The sequence below is a fragment of the Sminthopsis crassicaudata genome, chromosome 2 (assembly GCF_048593235.1).
Source record: "Sminthopsis crassicaudata isolate SCR6 chromosome 2, ASM4859323v1, whole genome shotgun sequence".
NCBI lineage: Eukaryota > Metazoa > Chordata > Mammalia > Dasyuromorphia > Dasyuridae > Sminthopsis > Sminthopsis crassicaudata.
The window spans coordinates 37180019-37201269 of NC_133618.1; the positions used below are offsets into that span (position 1 = coordinate 37180019).

At 40.5% G+C, this 21251-nt stretch overlaps 1 protein-coding gene across 1 annotated transcript; it reads left to right on the forward strand.

Annotated features, from left to right (window-relative positions):
• The first annotated feature begins 911 nt into the window (after nt 1-911).
• On the forward strand, nt 912-20284 carry LOC141554182 (zinc finger protein 10-like). The gene is given in 6 exon segments (XM_074285816.1): nt 912-1005; nt 14089-14251; nt 15146-15325; nt 15980-16075; nt 17978-19223; nt 19225-20284. Coding segments are annotated over 4 exon segments (1521 nt in total). The 5' UTR covers nt 912-1005; nt 14089-14251; nt 15146-15189; the 3' UTR covers nt 19268-20284.
• The last annotated feature ends 967 nt before the right edge of the window (nt 20285-21251 follow it).

The window sequence follows — 21251 nt, forward strand, 5'->3', positions numbered from 1 at the left end:
CCACTTCTAAATAAACCTATATTTTGCCAAGAGAATTCTTCTCCTGACTGATGCTCAATATTTGTTGCCTACAAAACCACATCACTGGATACTGTATCAGCCACAGCAATGGGGAATATATTTGATATTAACCATATTTCTATTATATAATAAGTGCCTAATGAGTCACTGTTAATTACATCTGACGCCACCTTCCGCAGACATTCCTCCTGGATTTTAGAAAGGGGAATTTTCTGGCACAGCAGAAACTTAATAAAGATGGACTGAGTGACCCTGAAAATAGAGGGCTGGGACTACGGAGGGAATGCTGGGAGGAAGGTGCGCCTGGAGGATCTCTCTCAGGAGAGGGAGGATTGGGATACTGAGGGTTATCACACTGGGCAGTGACAGACAAGTCTCCCACCCACATACACCGACACACCGCCTCAGCTTCCGCACGTGTCACAGGAGAAGCTGGGCAGAGGCCTGGGCCTGAGATCGGCTCCAGGCCTGGGTTCTGGACTGATCTAGATCAGGGCGCAGTGCGTTTGGCAGGGAAAAGCACTGTATACATGCGCGCTAGGACTAGAGCTGTCTAGGGGGAGGAGCAGCCTATGACGTCATTCTGCCGAACTGAGCGCTAAGGTCTGGACACGGAGTTTCCAGAAGCACCAGAAATTTCTGCGGATAAATTGGGTATTTAGCTAGTATTTTACTTCACTGTCTGGTTTTTCCTCTCCCACCCAGCTCCCAACAGAAGAGGCGCCTTGAACGTAGAGACCATCTCGGTTAGCGCGCTTTACTTCCTGGGACAGGGTCCCTTTAAGGATTGGTGACTTGAACTCGCTTGTGCGCCTGCGCGCCAGCCGCAAGACTACATTTCCCAAAAGATAGGAGAGGGATCTCAGGTTCCGCAGGAAGCGGAAGCGCCGCGCTATCTCTGAGCAGGCGCAGTTGGAGAGGTGTCTGTTTTCAATCTTTTCCACTGACTGAGAAGGGGGTTCGGGCTGTATGGTCTCTACTTGGGTGAGTGACTGGTGGGCGGGAGCTCTCTGGCTTCGGCAGCCCAGCTGGAAAGAAGGGACTGATCTGGGGAGGGGGAAGGGGCCTCGCGGGCCCTGGGTTCTAATTCTGTCCCTTTATCGTGGTTTGAGCAGGTGATGGGAGGCCCCACAATGGCCATTCCCTCTGGCAGATGTAGATTTAGTTAGGAGAGACTACAGAGAAAGTGAAGGCACCGGGAATGGGGATTATGAAAGAGTGGGAGAGCGGATGAAAGACAAGTTCCTCAGCGGGACTCCCTGCTGCCCAATGTCCTAAGCTGGCAGCCTAAATCCTCAAAGGGACTCGGCCCCCTACTAGAGCTCGTTAGCTGTAGTGAGAAGGGGGGATGGGTAGCATGGGGGGAGGGGAAAGGAATATATATCCAGAGTGCCCCGGAGGGAATGACCTAAAGGAAGGCAGCCTCTTGGGAGGGTCACAAGAAGGTTTTGTGGGGAAATTTAACCGAAGAGATGTGACTAGGATTTCTGAGAAGGCCTAAGGGGAGCCTGAGGCCTCCACAGAGCGTGGATCTGAGCAGGACCCTGAAGCGTTCGGGCCATGGAGCCGAGCTGATCCCCATCAGTGCTCGTCCCGCTTGCCCAGGGATCGGTTCTTTAGTTTCTCTTGGTCCAAAACTCCATGGTGTCAAGCTCATCATTCCCCGCTGTTTTAACCTGTTAAATCTTTTGAAAAGTGGGAGGAGGATTAGACCAAGACAAAATCCCCAACATACGTTAAGTAGATTCTTTAAATATGCCATCATACTGTCTGCAAAGAGCAGTAGTATTTTTTCCCTCATTCCCTGGGCTAATTTTTCCGGTTCCTTTTTCTTCTTGCTATAGTAACATTTCCAGTACAATAATTGTAGTAATGTGTAGAGGGCTGCTGCTAATGGGGGAGCTCTGGGTAAGGTATAAGACCCTTCAGCCCACAGGGAGCCTGCTGACAGTGTCTGGTTTGGCTCCCATCTCCCCTAAGGGCTCTGCCCTTCCTGAGAAGTCAGGGATCCTCTGTGTTCTACTGAAGCAAGGGATACTTACTGTGAGAGACATTTACATATCAATAGCCGGGTGCTTATAGTTAGCACTTGCTCAGTGTGATTGATGAGGTGGTTCTCTAGTTGGCACATGCTTAGTGTGCTGTAATGATGTAATCATTCTGAGGTATTTAAGGGCTGCTGGAAATAAAGACACTCCATCTTTGACCATGCTCCTGGTGGCTCTCCTGCCTCCTACCTCCTCCACTAAGACCAAGGACTCTGGCTGCTCTCGAGATCCCCCAGAGAGCTAGTCCAGATGGTAGGTTTTGGCTCCCCAGCATGGGAGCTCTAGGAAGAATAGTACATTTTGTCACCCCAATTTGGGGGCTCTAGAAAGGACACTACATTTTGGCATCCAACATGAGGCCCTGGACGGGAGACCTTACACTCGGCAGCTCTACTAACTAAAGCATAAGCTTAGTGAAGAAGTCTCTGTGACCTTTGAATAGGTTGAGTACAAAAATAGACAAGCAGGAAATTTTGGTAAGGGCTAAAGTAGTCACTTTCATTTTTCAGCTGAAATGGGGCAAATACTAAGAAAAGAGCCTCCCCCACCCGAAGGGGAGTATGTAGCATGCATAGGTTAATAGAGAAGCAAGGTTTCTTGATAACTCAGAAACAAATCATTGGGTTCTTAAATATATTAGAGTGCACATCTCCTTGGTTCTCTAAAGAAGAAAGATTACAGCCAGATATGTGGGAACTAGTGGGAGAGCAACTGATTGAATATTATGAAGCTGAGGGTCCTGATTCAGTTCCTGAGGAAACATTCCTTTTGTACTTATTCCTTATGTAAATTGGCTTTAAAGAATCCCACAAATTTTAAAATAAGGAAAAATTTTAATGTGGACAGGAAGACAAGGAAGTGTAAAGAGAAAGAGCAGAAGGGGGATGATACTGAACAAGCAACTGGAAGACATGGAGAGTGGGGCAGGAAAAAAGTTAAAGTACTCTCACCTTGTTAGACTTATCAATCAATTACAACTATTATATAACATTTTAAGGGAGACAATGCTTTAAACTCACCAGTCCAGCTTACAAAAGAAGCTCAAGAAGCTTTGAGACAAGTTGAATTGGCTTTATCCAATATGGTTGAAAGAGTCACTCAGAAACCCTTGGAAATACCAGTTTTTGCTACACCAAGAGGCACCCACAGCAGTCCTTCATCAAGGAGACAGTGTGATAGAGTAGGTGAACCTCCCAGCACAGCCAGAACAAAGCCTTACTTCTTACCCAGTGCTTGTGGCTAGAATTTTATTAAAGGCCATTAAGCAAGCAATACAATTATCTGGGAAGAGACCTGAAAAGATATTATGGTTAGTGGTCATGTTGTGATGATTAGTCATTAGTTTTCTTGGGTTGTTGAATTGGGTTAATTAGTATGATTGAGAGAAGAATAATGGCTAGTGATACTTTGGATTGTTTGTGCAGCTGCTTGTAAGGCTCTGAGTGGAGCATATTTTGAGTTTGATGCTCACCCTAATCATAGAATTGAGTACACTGAGAGTCAGAATAGTGATAGGATGAAAAGAAGTCCTAAGTTAAGGTCTAGAAGTGTGTTGGGTATGGGTAGTGGGGTTCAAATTGTTAGGGCAATGGAGAGGGCAAGAATGGGGGCAAGAACAGATATTGAGATGGAAGAGGTTAGGGGGCAGAGGGGTTCTTTGGTGACTAGTTTTACCGCATCTGCAAATGATTACAGAAGGCAGTAGGGTCCTACAATGTTTTGTCCTTTTGGGAATTGCATGTAGCCTGGCACTTTTACATTTGAAGGCTACCTTTTATACCAACGCACAAATTAATGTATGCTGTGAAACCATCCCAGAATGGGAAGTTTTATTGGCCACAGCTCCAAATTTTACACACAGGTCTCCATTAAAGATAACCCGGCTGTTACATAATTGGCGATGGATTCTTGAAGAAAGGGTTTCTAAAGTTCTTCTTAAAGGACCAACTATCTTTACAGATGCATCCAAACATAACATTTGTGCTGTATACTCTCAAGACTTAACTATAAAGAGAGTAGTCAGAACTCCTTTTCAGTCCACTCAGCAAAATGAATTGTATGCAATCATGCTAGTTTTTACTTATTATCCAGGAGATGTAAATATTATATCTGATTCAGCCTGTTGAGTAGGTGTGGTACAAAGAATTGCCACAGGCCAAATAAAATTTGTAGCCTCCAATATATATCAGCTCTTTAAGGAACTTCAAGAGCAAGTGAGAAAGCATCCAGGTAAGATTTATATCTTGCATGTCCACTCTCATAGTGGACTTCCAGGTCCTCTTTTTGATGGTAATTCAAAGGCAGATAGCCTTCTAACTATGTTGGCCAATACTCCTTTATTTCAGGCAGCCCAAGAATTTCATACTAAATATCACCAGGCTGCTCGAGCTTTACGTTTGCAATTTTGGGTAATAAAAGAGGAAGCTAGGAGCATAGTAAAAGCCTGTACAGCTTCCCTTCCTTTCCACACTCCTATTTTCTCTCCAGGGAAGAACCCTCGTGGTTTGAGACCCAGTGAAATTTGGCAAATGGATGTGAGTGACCCATTATAAATCTTTTGGATATTTGTCTTTTATCCATGGGAAAAATGGGGGGGAAAAGAATTATGTCATTTTATTTTCACAAAAACCCTGAGAAATAAATGCCACTGTTATATCCGTTTTTCAGATAAAGGAAAGGGGAATCCCTAGGAGCTATGATCACCCTCAAGTAATGGTTGGAGAAACTGAGGCATAGAGGGAGTGACTTGTTTAGTGCCATATAACCACTACTTTGTGGATTATGATGTTGAACATAAAAGGAGTTAGCCAGGTGATGACCCTTTCTAAACTTCAATATAGGTGGTCTTTAGTGCTCTGTATCAAGGAGCCTTGGCAGCCTGGCAAGATTCACTTGACTATGTGTGTCCATCTATAAGGAAGAAAGAAAACTTTTGTTTTTGGAAAGGATACAAATATATAATGGAAAAGTCCCATTCACCTGGAGAAAGTTCTGGGGATAATCTCCAGCTGTCTTCCTTCAAGGCCTGGCCTGGCTAAGTTCAGAATCAGATCAGCAACAGGTCTTGAAGTTTTGATGAAAAGAATTCTGAGGTTTTGTCCCAGGTCACAGAGAAATGACCATCTGTACCTGGAGAGGCATTATTCCCAACCAGTGAAATGATGGTAAGTTTGAAAAAAAAGTGTATGTGGATACCTGCATCCCTACTGATCTCTTATGTGATGTGGAGAGGAGCTTTGTTGTGGAGTTGTGTCACTTGTTATCAATCTCACTCTGATGCTTTCTTAGCAAAGGTGCTAGAGTCTTTTCCAGCTCATCTTATACATGAGGAAGCTGAGGCAAATAGGATTGAGTGACTTGCTCAGGGTCATCTAGCTATTAATTATCTGGGCTGGATTTGAGTTCATATCTTTTTGCCTCCAGCCTGGTCCTGTTTTTACTGTGCTACCTACCTGCTTGGGAAAGGAACATGAAATTCTTCAAGTCCAGCCCTCTCATTTTATAGGCCTGGAAAGGTAATGTGACTTGACAAGGCTCACATGACTAGTAAATGCCAGATCCTTCTATGATAGGATTTGGAGCCAGTTCTTCCAGACTTTTTATTGTTCTTTCTGTGTATTCTTTTATATTTTTTTACTTTTCTTTTTCTTTCTCTTTTCTCAGTTTTATTATTCTTTTCTTTTTTACTTTTCTCTCTTTTCTATCTCTCAAATGTATATGTGTGTGAGTATATATAACTTCATAACTCAATATAACTAGAGTTTTTCTTTACTGACCTCTTCCTTACATAATCAGTTCTTTTAGATCCCAAAGGATTTGTATTTAGTATTTGTTATTGTTGTGATGTCTTCAATTATGATAATTGTTCTATGTAAAGGGAAGGAACTTTGGAGAAATATACTTAAGGCTCTGTATGATTGATTTAAACAAGATGTTAACTCAGTGGAATGGATAAGACAATGGTTATCTAGTTTAAGTATATGAGTTCTCTAGTTTAGTATGATTGATTTAATCTTACAACAAATAATGGTTCCCTAGTGATATGACGACTGGTTTATACTCAGTATATTGTAATGATGTAATAGTAATGGAATATATAAACTGGGGACAAAGTCAACCAGAGATGGAAAAGACAGAAGACTGGAGGCTGGAGCTCAAGCTCTTGGACTCAGATTGACTTCAAGATAGAAACCATAGTGGTGGCTCTCCTGCATTCCTCCATTGAAATTAAGACCCATTCCTGAGGGCCTCCAGAAAGCTAGTGGAGCCCCAGGCAGGGAGACAGACTGTGAAGGAGACAATGAAGACTTTATTCCTGGCTATTAAATTAAATTAAGTGGATGCTCAGATAAGAGAAGATCACATTAAATTGAGCATAAGGCTTATAAAGGTATAAAACACTGAGTACAGAGAATGGGCACCTCTCCCCCAATGACCCAAGGGATACATTCTCATCAAAACATCATGTGGACCAGAGGGTCTCCGAAGCCCCTCCATCTGCACCTCATGTAAGCCTGGGCCCTTAGCTGGACACTCGCCAACCTTTGCTCTCTGTCCCCAGAGCCAGCCGGTCTCTCCTGGGGACATCTCCTGGGCGGATCACCACCCGGCCTCCTGCCATGGGCAGCCTCCAGCGGGTGCCTTTAATCTGGCAGAGGCCCCTAGAGGCCGCTCTAAAGTACATGCACTTGGGCTCACCATTAATATCTCATGATTGCATGTGAGTGATCATGATCCCCTGAGGGCGAACGAGCTCCTGAAGGGACCTCTCACAAGGCGACCTGAGATACAAATGTCCCTGAGCCCAGAGCTCTCGGCCCTAGCTCTGAGGACTCCCAATCTTCTCCCCACTTCCTCCTGCTCTGGCCCCAGTTGCAGTCTTCCTGGGAGTCCCAGGAGGGCAGCATGTTAGGAGGGAGGAGTTTTCCTGTGGGTGTGTCAGCTCCAGACTGAGGCTGAGGGAGCTCCTCCTCTTGTGCTCCCTGTATCTACTCAGTCGCCAGTGCAGGGAGGACTCCCGGGGCTGTGTCCAGGAGACTGATGCACTGACCCGCCTCGGGACCGGGGACAAATAACACAGCTCCGGGGCTGGCCACTTTTTAGGAATGCCAAGTGTGCGCTCGCCAAAAGAAACAGTTTTATGGAGAACTCAGAGGTGACAAGTGCTCCCGAGGTGGTCAGTGAGGCTAGGGTGCTCTTGATGGATCTTGAAAGACTGCGCACGTCTCACAGGCATGTATTTGTGTGTGTAGATGTATCTCTATCTCAGATTGCTTAGTATTACCTTAAGGCAGAATGGCAGGGAGGGAGGTGAAAAATGTGAAACTTAAAAACCAACAACGTTAAAAACTGTTTTCACATATAAGTGGGGGAAAATTAAATTTAAAAAATAAAAGAAAGAAAGAAAGAAAGAAATACCATGAAGGCAGAAGCAAGCAAACTTGGACAAAGAATGGACAATGTGCCAAAGGAGGTGGGGATGATTCCAAGATTGAGAACAAAGTGACTGGAAGAGTCACTGCTCTGCAAAGAAACAGGAAGTCTGGAGAAATACCAGGTGGGAGGTTGTGGGGGAAGGTGAGGTTTCTTTTGGACATGTTTGGGACTTGTCACAGCAGGACTGTGATGCAAGAGGGGTTCTCAGAAGACAAATTAGGCCAGGCAAGGTTTATTCTTCTCTCCCTATACATGTCTGTATTTTCACCTTTCTTTTAAAGGACCATGGTTCTCCAAAATCATTCCTTCTTCAGTGTTTTCTTTGAGATTCTCACCTTTCCCAAGTCTTGTCTCCCTAGAAAGATGGCAGAATACCTTAGAATACACTTCTGCTTCTCAGTGCTGACCTGCTACTAGTACCAACAGTCACTACCAGCAGAGCAAGATTTCAGACCAAGTCTGTGCAAATTTTGCCAAAAGGTGCAGGAACATTCCACACCAACTTCAGAAACCTCACATTCAAACCTGAGCACCAGGATATACAAATGCCCACTTTTTATTTTTATTTATTTTTTTAATTTTAATTTTAATTTTTTCTCCTTTTTATTGATTTTATAATTATAACATTTTTTGACAGTACATATGTATGGGTAATTTTTTGCAACATTATTCCTTGCACTCCCTTCTGTTCTGAATTTTCCCCTCCTTCCCTCCAGCCCCTTCCCTAGATGGCAGGCATTCCCATACATATTAAATATGTTATAGTATATCCTGGATGCAATATATGTGTGTGCAGGACCGAATTATTTTGTTGTTGTTGCTGTCGAAAAGGAAGAATTGGATTCGGGAGGTAAAAATAATCTGGGAAGAAAAACAAAAAATGCAAACAGTTTACATTCATTTCCCAGTGTCCCTTCTCTGGGTGTGGCTGATTCTGTCCATCATTGATCCATTGGAATTGGATTAGCTCTTCTCTATGTTGAAGAAATCCACTTCCATCAGCATACATCCTCATACAGTATCATTGTTGAAGTGTACAATGATCTCCTGCTTCTGCTCATTTCACTCAGCATCAGTTGATGTAAGTCTCTCCAAGCCTTAAGTATATTTCTCCAAAGTTCCTGCCCTTTACATATAAAAATTATCATAATTGAAGACATCACAACAATAATAAATACTAAATGCACAAACCCCACAATATTTGGCTCTCGAGCCCATCTCTCCACCAGGGCTGCCCCGAGCAGAGTGCTCCTGCCCACAGCCACTCCCTCACGTGGGGAATGTGTCTCCCACACCTCCTCTTCAGGCGGTGGAAAAGGCTGAAAAGAAGACATCTTCCCAACTGCACCTGCTCAGAGATCTCATGGTGCTTCTGGCATCCCAAGGTACCATAGATTCCTCTCCTTTCTGGGAAATGTAATCTTTTGGCTGGACTGCAGGCGCAGTCACTGGGCCTTAAAGGGAATTGGTTGTTTAAAACGGCAAAGAACAGAAATTTGTTTTGTTTTGTTTTTAAGTAAGGGAAAATTTTTGTAGTAGCTTGCTGGCTGAAAATGGGGAACTAGCAATTCCACTGTGGAATCATTTTAGTCTTAACAAATGAAAGTTTAAAAAATTAAAAAAGGAAGAAAAAACCCACTTTGTTCTATGTTTAAAAAGTTGGTCCACAAGACTGTTGGTCACAATCAGTGACGTAAGGGGACATAACATAGTCATCTGCTGCTATTAGACAAGTGATTGGTCCAGACATTCAAAAATATTTTGGGGACTTTTCGTGTAGTTGTAATCCCTGTCACACTAGCCTTGGTCAAGACAAAACAAGGAGAGCTTCAGTTACATTCCTGTAGGGAAACAATAGAGAATCACTAGCTCACTGCAATGAATTAGATCTAGTTTTATTCATGTAGGATGAAATCAGCTAAAAATGAAGATCAGGATTGTTCCATAGATTCTTGTCTTAGTTTCCTTGAGTATTGAGAGTTTAAATAGTATACCTAACATACATAATGTGTCTTAGAAGGGTCCTGTGCTGGAATTTTTGTAGCTCAGGCTGGTTCTCTATCCACTTTTTAATGGCTGCTTTTATCTAAGAATAAAAGAGATGGTATTAGGCTGCAGAAGATCTTGAATTCTTGTGAGAGGATTTTGGATATTCCTTTAGAGAACTTAAATGATGGAGTTCTCTTTCCTGACAGTATATCACTTTCTCTAGTGATCTTCTTTCAAATCAGTAATTTTTTTTTTTTTTTTTGCTGAGGCAGTTGGGATTAAGTGACTTGCCCAGGATCACACAGCTAGGAAGTGTTAGGTGTCTGAGATCAGATTTGAATACAAGTCCTCCTGACTTCAGCACTGGTACTCTATCCACTATGCCACCTAGCTGCCCCCAAATCAATAAATATTTTGAAATAATCTACTGTGTGCTAGACACTGTGCTAAGCACTGGGAATACAAAAAGAGGCACAAGATAGTCCCTGCTCTCTAGGACCTTCAATTCTAGTGGGAGGAAAATGTGAGTAGCTTTGCCTGCTCTTGAAACTAATCCACAAACCTTTTGATGTTGCACCTTGGGCTTTCATCTTTCCCTCTTTCCTAAGCTTCCTTGAACTCCTGAATCAGGGACCTAATCCTTCTAAGCATTTATAACTGAGTTCATAGCTCTATTATAGTCTTCCTTTATTTCCTGCTTCTCTTTTACCTCAGATCTCAACAATCACATTTACTCAATCTGTTCTCTCAAAGGATCATGCTTTAGATCTCACTGGACTCATGTCAGTGATTCTCCTTATTCTTGGAAACTATTTGCCTTTTTCTTGTTTATTTGTGATGATGATGATGATGATTATTTTGGTAAATAAACCCTAGGAGAAAAAATAAAGACACTCTTGTGTTGCATTAATGGGAGAAAAGATATTGTGGGGGACTAGCTACTAGAACTGAACACTATTTTGGTGTCCCTTACAAAGCACAGTAATTAGATAGAGATTGGATGCTCCTTATTTGTGAACTCCTGGGCCATGCATGATTAGAGGACTTGTCAAATTTCTCTCTAAAACTTTTGTATACTACCAGAAGTATCTGTGTGTACCTACTTCTTGTGTTTCCTCACTTTTATTTCTTTGTGATTCCTTAAGGAGTATATAATAATGCCTCATAAGTTTTTCTTTTGTTTTAGTCTTTTCCTAATTAGTATTTGCAAATATTTTTAAAGTGTTTAGTAACCAGTTGTGTTTTCTCTTGTGTGAATTAGGTTCATTCCCTCTGACCTTTCTCCTTTGAATATCTTTTTGTGACTTCTGCAATTGTAACTTTTAGCCATCCTGTTTCTCCCAAGTTATTTCTTCAATTCTTTTGCATTTGCTGATTATCTAATTATTGGCTTTCTTGTTCTTTTTGCTTTTAGTTAAAAATTTTATTTGGATAATATTTAACTCCTTCCCCGCATGCCCTCCCCTACTTGGCAAGTAATCCAGTATATGTTAAACATAGAGACTAATTATTACTTTTCTTATGATTCAGTGAATATCTGACGAGAGAAAGTTGATTGTCAGAGGTGTTATCCAGAGAAAGATGATTGTCAGAGGTGTTATGGGCCAGAATTCTTGTACTTGAAACAAGGATTCTTACAAGGTGCTAACTCAGTGGAATTGATGAGACAATGGTTATCTGGTTTAGCATGGTGATTAATAGTTCTCTAGTTCAGTATGATTGAATTAATCTTACAACAAATAATTGTTCCCTAGTGATAGAATGTTTGGCTTATACTCAGTGTAGAGCATACAAACTCAACCAGGTTCAGAGCCAGATTCATTCATTCCATTTCATACCACCATGGTGGCAGGTCTGTCCTCCTTCATTTCTTTACTGAGACCAAGGCCCAGCTGAGCCAGAGATAGACTTGGAAGGGGCTCAGAGACAAGACTCAAAGAAGACAGAGGGCTGGAGGCTGGAGCACAATCTCTCGGACTGAAACAGACTTCGAGACAGATTCCCAAGACACATTCCGGAGGACCTCAAGAAAGCTATCCCGGGTCCTAGGCAAGGAAACTAGACTGTGAAGGAGATAATAAAGAATTTGAACTTTAACACCTGATTCTTCTTATAGTGATTACTCTGCTAAAATGAAGGCTGGTCCCAAGACCTATAGAACATTATACAGAGGCATCCCAGATTATAGTATGCTCATTTATAAAATCTTGCAAAAAAAAGGATGATAGACAGTTATGAACACCAGCATCTCTTTAGTAAAAAAATAAATAAATAAATAAATGAAGGCATGGAAAGCAAGATCATTTTATTTTTATTCTTTTTCTCTGCTTTTTTTAAATTAATTTTTTAATTATAAATTTTTTTGACAGTATATATGCATAAGTAATTTTTTTTATAACATTATCCCTTGTATTCATTTTTCCAAATTTTCCCCTCCCTCTCTCTACTCCCTCCCCTAGATGACAGGCAATCCCATACATTTTACATGTGTTACAGTATAACCTAGATACAATATATGTGTGTAAATCCAATTTTCTTATTGCACGTGAAGTATTGGATTCTGAAGGTATAAGTAACCTGGGTAGACAGTGGTGCTAACAGTTTACATTCAGTTCCCAGTACTCATTCTCTGGGTGTAGTTGTTTCTGTCCATCATTGATCAACTGGAAGTGAGTTGGATCTTCTTTATGTTGAAGATTTCCACTTCCATCAGAATACATCCTCATACAGTATCATTGTTGAAGTGTATAGTGATCTTCTGGTTCTGTTCATTTCACTCAGCATCAGTTCATGTAAGTCTCTCCAAACCTCTCTGAATTCATCCAAGCAAGATGATTTTAAAGAAGGCATAATAAAATAGACAACTAAGCAGTCATGATAGGTGCATAACAAAAATGGAAAACAACAGCTGTCTTGGTCCAAGTTTATATGCAGGAAGTTTGTTCTGCATAAGGATTTTTAAGGCTTGATAAGAATAAAGAGAGAGTACCATAAGCATGGGAAAATATTTGTGCCTTAATATTTAAAAAACATATGACTGAGAGAACATAAATGTCTCCTGATCTGTATTCTTCCTCTCCTGTCATTACATATTCTTTATGAGAAGCATCTCTTTATAAATTGAAGGTGTCTTCAAATATGGGTTGTAATGACTGCATTAGCACCCTGGATACCTTAGAATCAGCCAGAGTCAGGATAAGCAAAAGTCCTTGATCTTTATTGTTGGTCTTTTGGAGGCCCCCTTCAGGGGATTAGATCTAGGAATCTCCACACCTTCTTTCTCTCCACCACTAAAGAGTATTTCTTGCTTGTCCTAGTCCACCCTCTAATGCCTCTTTTCATTCACTGTATACACCCACAGATCCAACCAGCACAGGTTGTTGGGCCAGGTCATTCTCCAACCATATGCTAATAGAGTATTGTCCAATTGGTAATTAGTCTCAAGTGCTTGGACCCAGTGCAACTCGGTTTCAGCCTTTTACAGTAGGTATTTTGCAAAGAGGGTTGCATAAATTAAAATCATTCAAGATTGTTTGATAGATATCACTGGAAATAACCCTGTTCAGGGAAGTTCTGATCATAAATATCCTATGGACATTTGACAGTGGTCTTTGGCACTATGATGGAGACTCAGTATAGAGTCCAAGAAACTAGGCATTGACCAACACTGAGAACTCTATGCCAAGATAATGTTGAAATGGCTTCATGACTTGGACATAAAGGGTAATGATATAAACAACTCAGGAGAATAAGGGATAGTCTAACTCTCAGATTTGTGGAGAAGGAAGGAATTTATGGCCAAAGAAAGCTAGAGAGCATTGTGAAATGTAGAGTGGATGAGATATTGATTGTGATAAACACTTTTTGTGCAAGCAAAACTACTGCAACCAAGATTAGAAGGGAAGCAGTAAAATGGGAAAGTATTTTATATGTAATGTTTTCTGATAAATGCTTCATTTCTAAAATATGTAAAGAATGATCAAATTTATAAGAATATAAGCCACTTCCCAATTGATAAATGGTCAAAGGATATGAACAGTCAATTTTCAGACAAAGAAATTAAAGCCATTTCTAATCATATGAAAAAATGCTCTAAATCATTATTGATTAGAGAAATGCAAGTTAAAAGAACTTTGAGGTACCATTTCAGATTGAGTAAGATGTCATGAAGGGATGTGAGAAACCTGGAACACTAATACATTGATAATGGAATAGTGTGAACTGATCTGTTAGGATTATTACGAAGTGCTAAGTCCATTGTGTGGTGCTTAACAATTCTCTAGCTCAGAGTTCACACCTTTAAAGGAGTTTGCTCATTGGTTCTGTAAGGATTTCCCACACGCCCATTCTCTGGGAGGATATAAGGAGCCAACATTGAGTTGGGAAGTCTGTCTGGGTTGGGTAAAGGAGAAGACTTCCCAGGAGAACTTCAGGGAAGCTAGAGGGGATTCAGTGTATTCGCAAGTTCAGCAGATTCACAAGTCTAAAGGAAAAGCCTGCTCATGGACTTCCCGGAGATTCACAACTAGGATTGACTTCTGGGAAACCAACAATCCCACACTCTCAGAGGTGGTGTCTGATTCCCATACTCTAGGAGATTCAGCGTCTGATTCATTCCCACATCAACCTTCTTGCTGGCTGGAGGCTTTGGATTTAGACAGAGCTAGAGACTGAAGCTGGCTGGAGACATTGTGACAGGAAAAGATTCAAGACTTTCAAGGACACAATCACTCCTGCTGCATTTTTGGGGATTACTGGTAAGGAACTAAAACTAAGGCTGCCTCCCCAAGAAACCTCCTCCCAGAGAACAATTTTATTCTAGAGAAACAGAACATTACACTGATCCAAGCAATCTAGAGAGTAATTTGTAATTTGGCAAAAAGGTTATGAAATTGAGCATATCCTTTGACCTAGCACTGTCTATAACCCAAAAAGATCATCATAAATGGAAAATAATCTATATGTTCACAAATGTTTGTAGCAATCCTTTTTGTAGTGGCAAAGAAACTAAAAAATGTAAGCCTGAATAAGTTGTGCCCTGAGCGTAATGGAATATCACTGTTCTATGTGAAATGAACAGGAGGATTTCAGAAAAGCCTGCAAAGCCTTACATAAGCTGATGCTAAGTAAAATGAGTAGAACCAAGAGAGCATTGTAGACAGTAACAAGATTATGTGATGATCACCTGTGATGGGCTTGGCTCTTTTCTACAGTGAGGTGATAAGGGAGCTACCTTATCCAGAGAGGGAGAGGATTATGGGAATTGAATGTGCATCAAAGCATAGTATTTTCCCCTTTTTTGTGGGTGGTTGCTTGATTTTTTCTTTCTTTCTTGTTTTTTCCCCCTTGTGATCTGATTTTTCTTGTACAGCAAGATAAAGATAAAAATATATTTAGAAAAATTGCATATAACCTGTATTGGATTACTTGCTTTCCAGGAGAGGGGGGAGGGAGGAAGAAAATTTGGAACAAAACATTTTACAAGGGTGAATGTTGAAAAATTTCTTTGCATGCATTCTGAAAATTTAAAAGTTATTATTTAAAAAGAAATAAAGAAAAGAAAAATAAAAAAAAACTAAATGTATTTCATTTTTTAGCAGTATTTTGAGATCCAAATGTCTCCCTCCCTTTATCCCCACCCTGCTATGTAGGTGATTGCTGAAGTCTCTTTCATCTCTGAAGCTAAGATCCTGCAATGTTTCAGAAGGTATTGACATTCCAAGATGTTGCTGTGGAATTCACCCAGGAGGAATGGAGCTATTTGGATCCTGGCCAGAAAATCATGTACAGGGACGTGATGCTGGAGAACTATAAGAACTTTGTCTCTCTTGGTAAGCTAACTTCTTTTCAGTCATTCAATCAAATCTAAGCAGTGAATGAAAGTAAGGTTGCAAGAATTGAAGGGCAAAGAGCAGGACATGGCAGAGTTGGGGGAGCATCCCATGGTCACCTGCAGAAATGGCAGGGAGAGCATCATGTGTGAGCCACTGCACAGTCAGAGAATTTCATCTGTCCTGGGGCTGAGGAGCTTGGCTGAATTTGAATTTGCTGGACAGGGAGAGAGAGTCACATAGATACCTTTCATACAGAGAGGCATTGCAATATTTGAGAAATTTTTGAGCAGTTATTGTTTTTCCCAGAAAAAAATCCTTCTTTGTCCAGCTGGAAATCAGCAATTGCATTCTGTAACCCTGAAGGCTCTTCCTTTCCTCTCTCTGCTCAGCCAGGCTTCAGGTTCTCCATAGAGCCCCAGGGCAGAGAAGGAAAGACTTCTCCCAGCAGACTAGGAATGGGTGAATGTGACCCCATCTGTCCTGTGTCTGCACCAAAGGCTCACATTTGCTGAGGGAAACATCCTTCAGGGATCATTGATTCTTCTCTGCTGGGATTTCCAGACCTGCCCCTTTTCTGTAGAGAGAGACCAGGACTGAGATCTGGAGTGTCTCTGTGTTCTCAGCACTTCCTAATTATTTCTCCTTGAGCAGGGCTTCCAGTAACTAAACCAGCTGTGATTTCTCGTTTGGAGAGACATGAAGCCCCCTGGCTATCAGAGGAAGAAGACTCCAGATGCATTTTTGAGGGTAAGTAATAACCAGGAGGGCAGGGGGTGCAGTCCCCCCAGTGCCAATCCTGGACTGAAGGAGTTTCAGGGTTCTGAGTTCCAGTCTGACTTCAAACACTTCTCAGCAGTGAGACCCTGGACAGGTCCCTTAACCCTGTGGGTCTCATTTGTGACATGATGTGGAGAAGGAAAAGGCAAACTCCTGAGATATGAATCTCTGCCCAGAAATCCCTCAGAGGGGCTTACAAAGGGTCAGATGCAGCTGAAAACCCCTGACGCAGAAATCTAGTCAAGGAAAGGACTCACTGCCAGCAGGAGCTTGACTGGGTCATTAGAGTGAGTTACCTTGGAGGGGCCTGGAGCTCTCTTTCAAGAGCCATAGGCCTGAGAAGAGAAGCTGTGGTTGTCCATCCTGCACTCCTCCTTTAACTTCATCTTTCATGTCAAGAAATGGTTTTCTACTAAATCTGCCCTGGAATTCCTCTGTAGTCTTAGGAAAAGCTGTAATTCTTGTAGCCTTCTAACTATATGCTAGGTTCTGTCCTTTATTTTTTTTTAACTATTTAGTCTTCTCAAATTATTTAATTATCTTTTTTCTCTTTGAAGAGTCTTTTCTGAGAGATAAAGGTTATAGAACTTTCAGATTTAATTAAGTCTGACCTCTATTTAAAAAATCAGACCATTGTTCCATCCTCTTTCCTATTTTATGTTCCTTCCAATTGGTCTCATTCTTTTCAGTAGACTGGCATAAAGATGCCATCTATGCCTTCCTCGTACTACTTTCCCTTTCCCACTTTAAATTGGTGCTGTCAGCCATTTCACTGATGAGAAATTGTGTTTAAGTCATTACTGACTTTAATAGTAACTATAACTAATATGCTGGGAGCAGATTTACTAGTGTTTCACCACTGTTTTGAATTTTAAAATTTTAAATGTGAATTAAATTTAAATTTAGAATTTAGGACATGAAAGCCGGCTCTAAGGGTCTGACATGGTGCCAAACATAAAGAGCACCAGCTTCCCAGTTAGCAGACCTGGGTTCAGAGCCTGCCTCTAACACTTACTAAGTGTGACATTGGACAATTCATTTCATCCCTCAATGCCCCTTTTCTTTTGTGGCTTTGAGTTTTTTCCATCACTTTGAGACCTTTTTGGAGTTTTCTTGATGGAGATCCTGGAATGGTCTACCATTTCCTTCTCCAGCTCATGTGACAGGAGGAAACTGAGGTCAACAAGATTAGACATCAGTCTCTCAGTTAGAAAGGGTCTGAGAAGAAATTGAACTCAGGAAGATGAGTTTTCTTGACTGGAGGTTCAGTGCTCTATGCAGTATAGTGGGGACACCTTTCTGTTTGATATTCTTGGCAACTCTCAAGCTATAACTTTCATAAAAGATGGAAACCTGGTTTGGTCTAGGGCAGGGGTTCTGAAACTATAGCCCATGGGCCAGATGCAGCCCGCCTGGTTATGGCAAATGGGCTGAAGGGGGGGGAGACAGACTGTGAGTTTTTGTTTTTACTATAGTCCAGCCCTCCCACAGTCTGAGGGACAGTGAACTGGCTCCATATTAAAAAGTTTGAGGACCCCAGGTCTAGGGATTTTCTTCATAAAATCACAGTTTAAATTACCATGTCTTCTTCAGGATTACCAGAGATCAACTTCAAATGTAGTCATCTACGGTTTTAGAATGACTGTTTTCTCTCTGAAAATGTAAATGTTTTTGAAGTCTTGGAGTTCTGTTACTTTTCCCATCTCCTATTTTTGGGCTTCAACTCCCTTTTGATCATGTTTCTTCCACTTTGTCCAAATCAGTCACTCTTCTTCAATGGAGAGGACTGAATCTAGAATTGAGTATAAAGTAGTTTTCTTCTCTCCATAATATTGTGCAGTGGGTGCTGATGCGTTTTTGTGTTTCTTTTAGATTTCCCTGTTGAAAAAAGAGAACGTGAAGTCAAGGAGTCAACTCCAAAACAATGTATTACTAGCAGAGAGACGTCCAGAGAGAGAATCATAAAGGATGCTTTCTGGGATTGTAAATTGGGAGAAAATTGGAATCATGAAACTGGATTAAAAAGGCAGATAAACAACCCAGAAACACTGTCCATGAAGATAGTAGTTCAGCACAGCAAAACTTCATCTAGCAGAGTTTCCATGCTTGACCTTTGCAAGTTTAAAAAATACAAGAAGTTTTATAATTATGACTCAGAACTTAATCATTACCATAGAGTGTGTTCTCAAGGAGAACCTCATAGAATTAATGAATGTGGTGAAATTTTCCACATCAATTCATGCCTTAGTGTACACGGAGGAATTCATACAGGAGTGAAATCTCATGAATTTGGTGAATGTGTTAAGGCTTCCAGCTACAATTCAGACCTTGCTGTTCTACAGAAAAATCTGGAAGAAAAGCCTATAAACCAATGTAATAAAGGTAGGAGAACTTCAAGTCAGAGGAGATATGTTTGTCAACATAAGAGAATTCCTACTAAAGAGAAACTTTATAAATGTAATGAATGTGGGAATGTCTTCAACCTTAAGCGAAACTTTAATAGACACAAAAAAATCCATACTGCAGTAAAACCATATAAATGTCAAGAATGTGGAATAACCTTCACATGCAAAAAAAATTTTCATGGACATGAAAAAATTCATCCTAGAGAGAAACTCCATAAATGCAAAGAATGTGGAAAAGCCTTCAGTGACAAGGGATCCCTTAATAGACATGAGAAAATTCATCCCGGTGAAAAACCCTATAAATGTAATGAATGTGGAAAGGCCTTCATGCGGAATTCTCACCTTAAAAGGCATAAGAATATTCACACTGGAGAGAAACCCTATAAATGTAATGAATGTGGAAGAGCCTTCAGATTTCTGGGAAGCTTTTATTCACATCAAAGAATTCATACTGGACAGAAGCCCTATAAATGTAATGAATGTGGAAAAGTCTTCAGGCAGAAGGGAGGCCTTGTTTCTCATCAGAGAATTCATACTGGAGAGAAACCTTATGAGTGTAATGAATGTGGGAAAGCCTTCAGGGAGAAAGGAGGCCTTAATAGACATAAGAAAATTCATACTGGAGAGAAACCTTATAAATGTAATGAATGTGGAAAAGCCTTCAATGATAAGGGACATCTGAATAGACATAAGAAAATCCATACTAATATGAAACTATAAATGTGATGAATGTTTAAAAGCCTTCAAATGCATGTGAAATCTTAATTTATTTAAGAGAATTCATATTGAAGAGAAACTAACAAAGCAAGGAATGTGGAAAAACTTTTAAGTGGTAGAGAAACTTTAAAAGACATGAATTCATACAGGAGAGAAGCCTTTAAATGTACAGAATCTAATTGAAATCCAAATTTTCAATGTACTGAAATTCAGAAAACATTCTCATACTTCTCAAACATCAGAAACAGTGAGAATGTTATGTTGTGATCCACACTCAGTCCCTACAGCCCTCTCTCTGGGTGTAGGTTGTTTCTATCATGACAAGATCATTACAATTGGTCTCAATCATGTCATTCTTGAAGAGAGCCACGTACATCCGAATTTATCTTCATATAATCTTGTTGATATGTATAATGATCTTAACTGATTCTGCTCATTTCACTTAATATCAGTCCATGTAAGTCTCTCCAGGCCTTTCTGAAATCATTTCTTATAGAACAATAATATTCCATAACATTCATAGACCATGATTTATTCACCCATTCTCCAGTAGATGGGCATCCACTTAGATTCCAGTTTCTAACTACTACAAAAAGGGTTGCCACAAACATTTTGCAAATATGGGTCCCTTTCCCTGCTTTAAGGTTCTCTTTGGCATACAAGCCCAATAGAAACATAGTTCTGAATTTCACTCCAAAATGGTTGGATTTGTTCATAATTCCACCAATAATGTATCAGGCCCAGTTTTCCCACATCCCCTCCAACATTTGTCATTATCTTCTCATCTCACTTTTTTTGATGTTGTTTGCTTGCATTTTGTTTACTTATGTTCTTTCCTTTTTGGTCTGATTTTTCTTGTGCAACAAGAGAATTGTATAAATGTTTACACATATTGGATTTAACATATTTTAACATGTATAACACGTGGATCGCATGCCATCTAGGGGAGGGGATGGGGCGAAGGAGGGGAAAAGCTGAAACAAGGCTATACGGGGTTCAATGGTGAAAAATTATTTGTGCATATGTTTTGAAAATAAAAAGTTAAAAAAAAAAAAAAGATACATCAGTTAATTCATACTAGAAGACATCTAAGTGTAAAGAGTATGAGAAAGCTTTTGGCCAGCAGGAAAACTTAGTAGATCCCGTAGAACACATAATGGATAGGAACTTTTTTTCAGTGTTACTTCTTCTATATGAAAACGGAGATGTCCATTGTCTGAACCTTGATCTCATGAGTTTTGGTTCTAAGAGAGAAAAATGTATTCAGGTGGGTATAGAAATCTATCGAACCCTATACAGAAGTAGGAGGAGAAAGGAAAAGAAAAGGGAGAAGCAGAAAAGAAAGTAGGGCAGAAACTCTAGGGGAAAAGGTTGACAGATGAAAAAGTAGAGATGGAGTGGATTAAAATAAACTAAGGGAAGGGGGAGGGTCGATAGGAAATAAATTAGTAGGTGAGTAAAAAAAAACCCCAAAAAACTAAAGAACAGGATGGGTAGGGGAAGGAAAAGGAGAGAAAATAGGATGGAGAGAAATACAGAACTGGCAATTGTGAATATGAATGGGATGAACTCTCCCAGTAAATGGAAGCAAACAGTGAAGTGGATTAAAAAGCAGAATTGTATAGTATGTTAGCAAGAAAAACCCACACAGAGAAACATACAGTTTAAGGGTAAAAGGCTTCAATTGAATTTATTATTGTCCAGCTGAAATTAAAAAAAAGCTTAGCAATTCTGATCTCTGATGAAGCAAAAATAAAAATAGATCATATTAAAAGAGACAAGGAATGTACATTTTGATAGTTTACCATAAACAATGAAGTAGTAAAAATACTAAATATTTCTTATTCCCCAATTGTGAGAAGACATACACAGACAGATATATACACCCATATTCACACTTTCTTCCCTCCCTCTCCCTCCCTCCCCCTCCCTCCCTCTCTCTCTCTCTCTCTCTCTCTCTCTCTCTCTCTCTCTCTCTCTCTCTCTCTCTCTCTCTCTCTCTCTCTCTCTCTCTCTCTCATCTC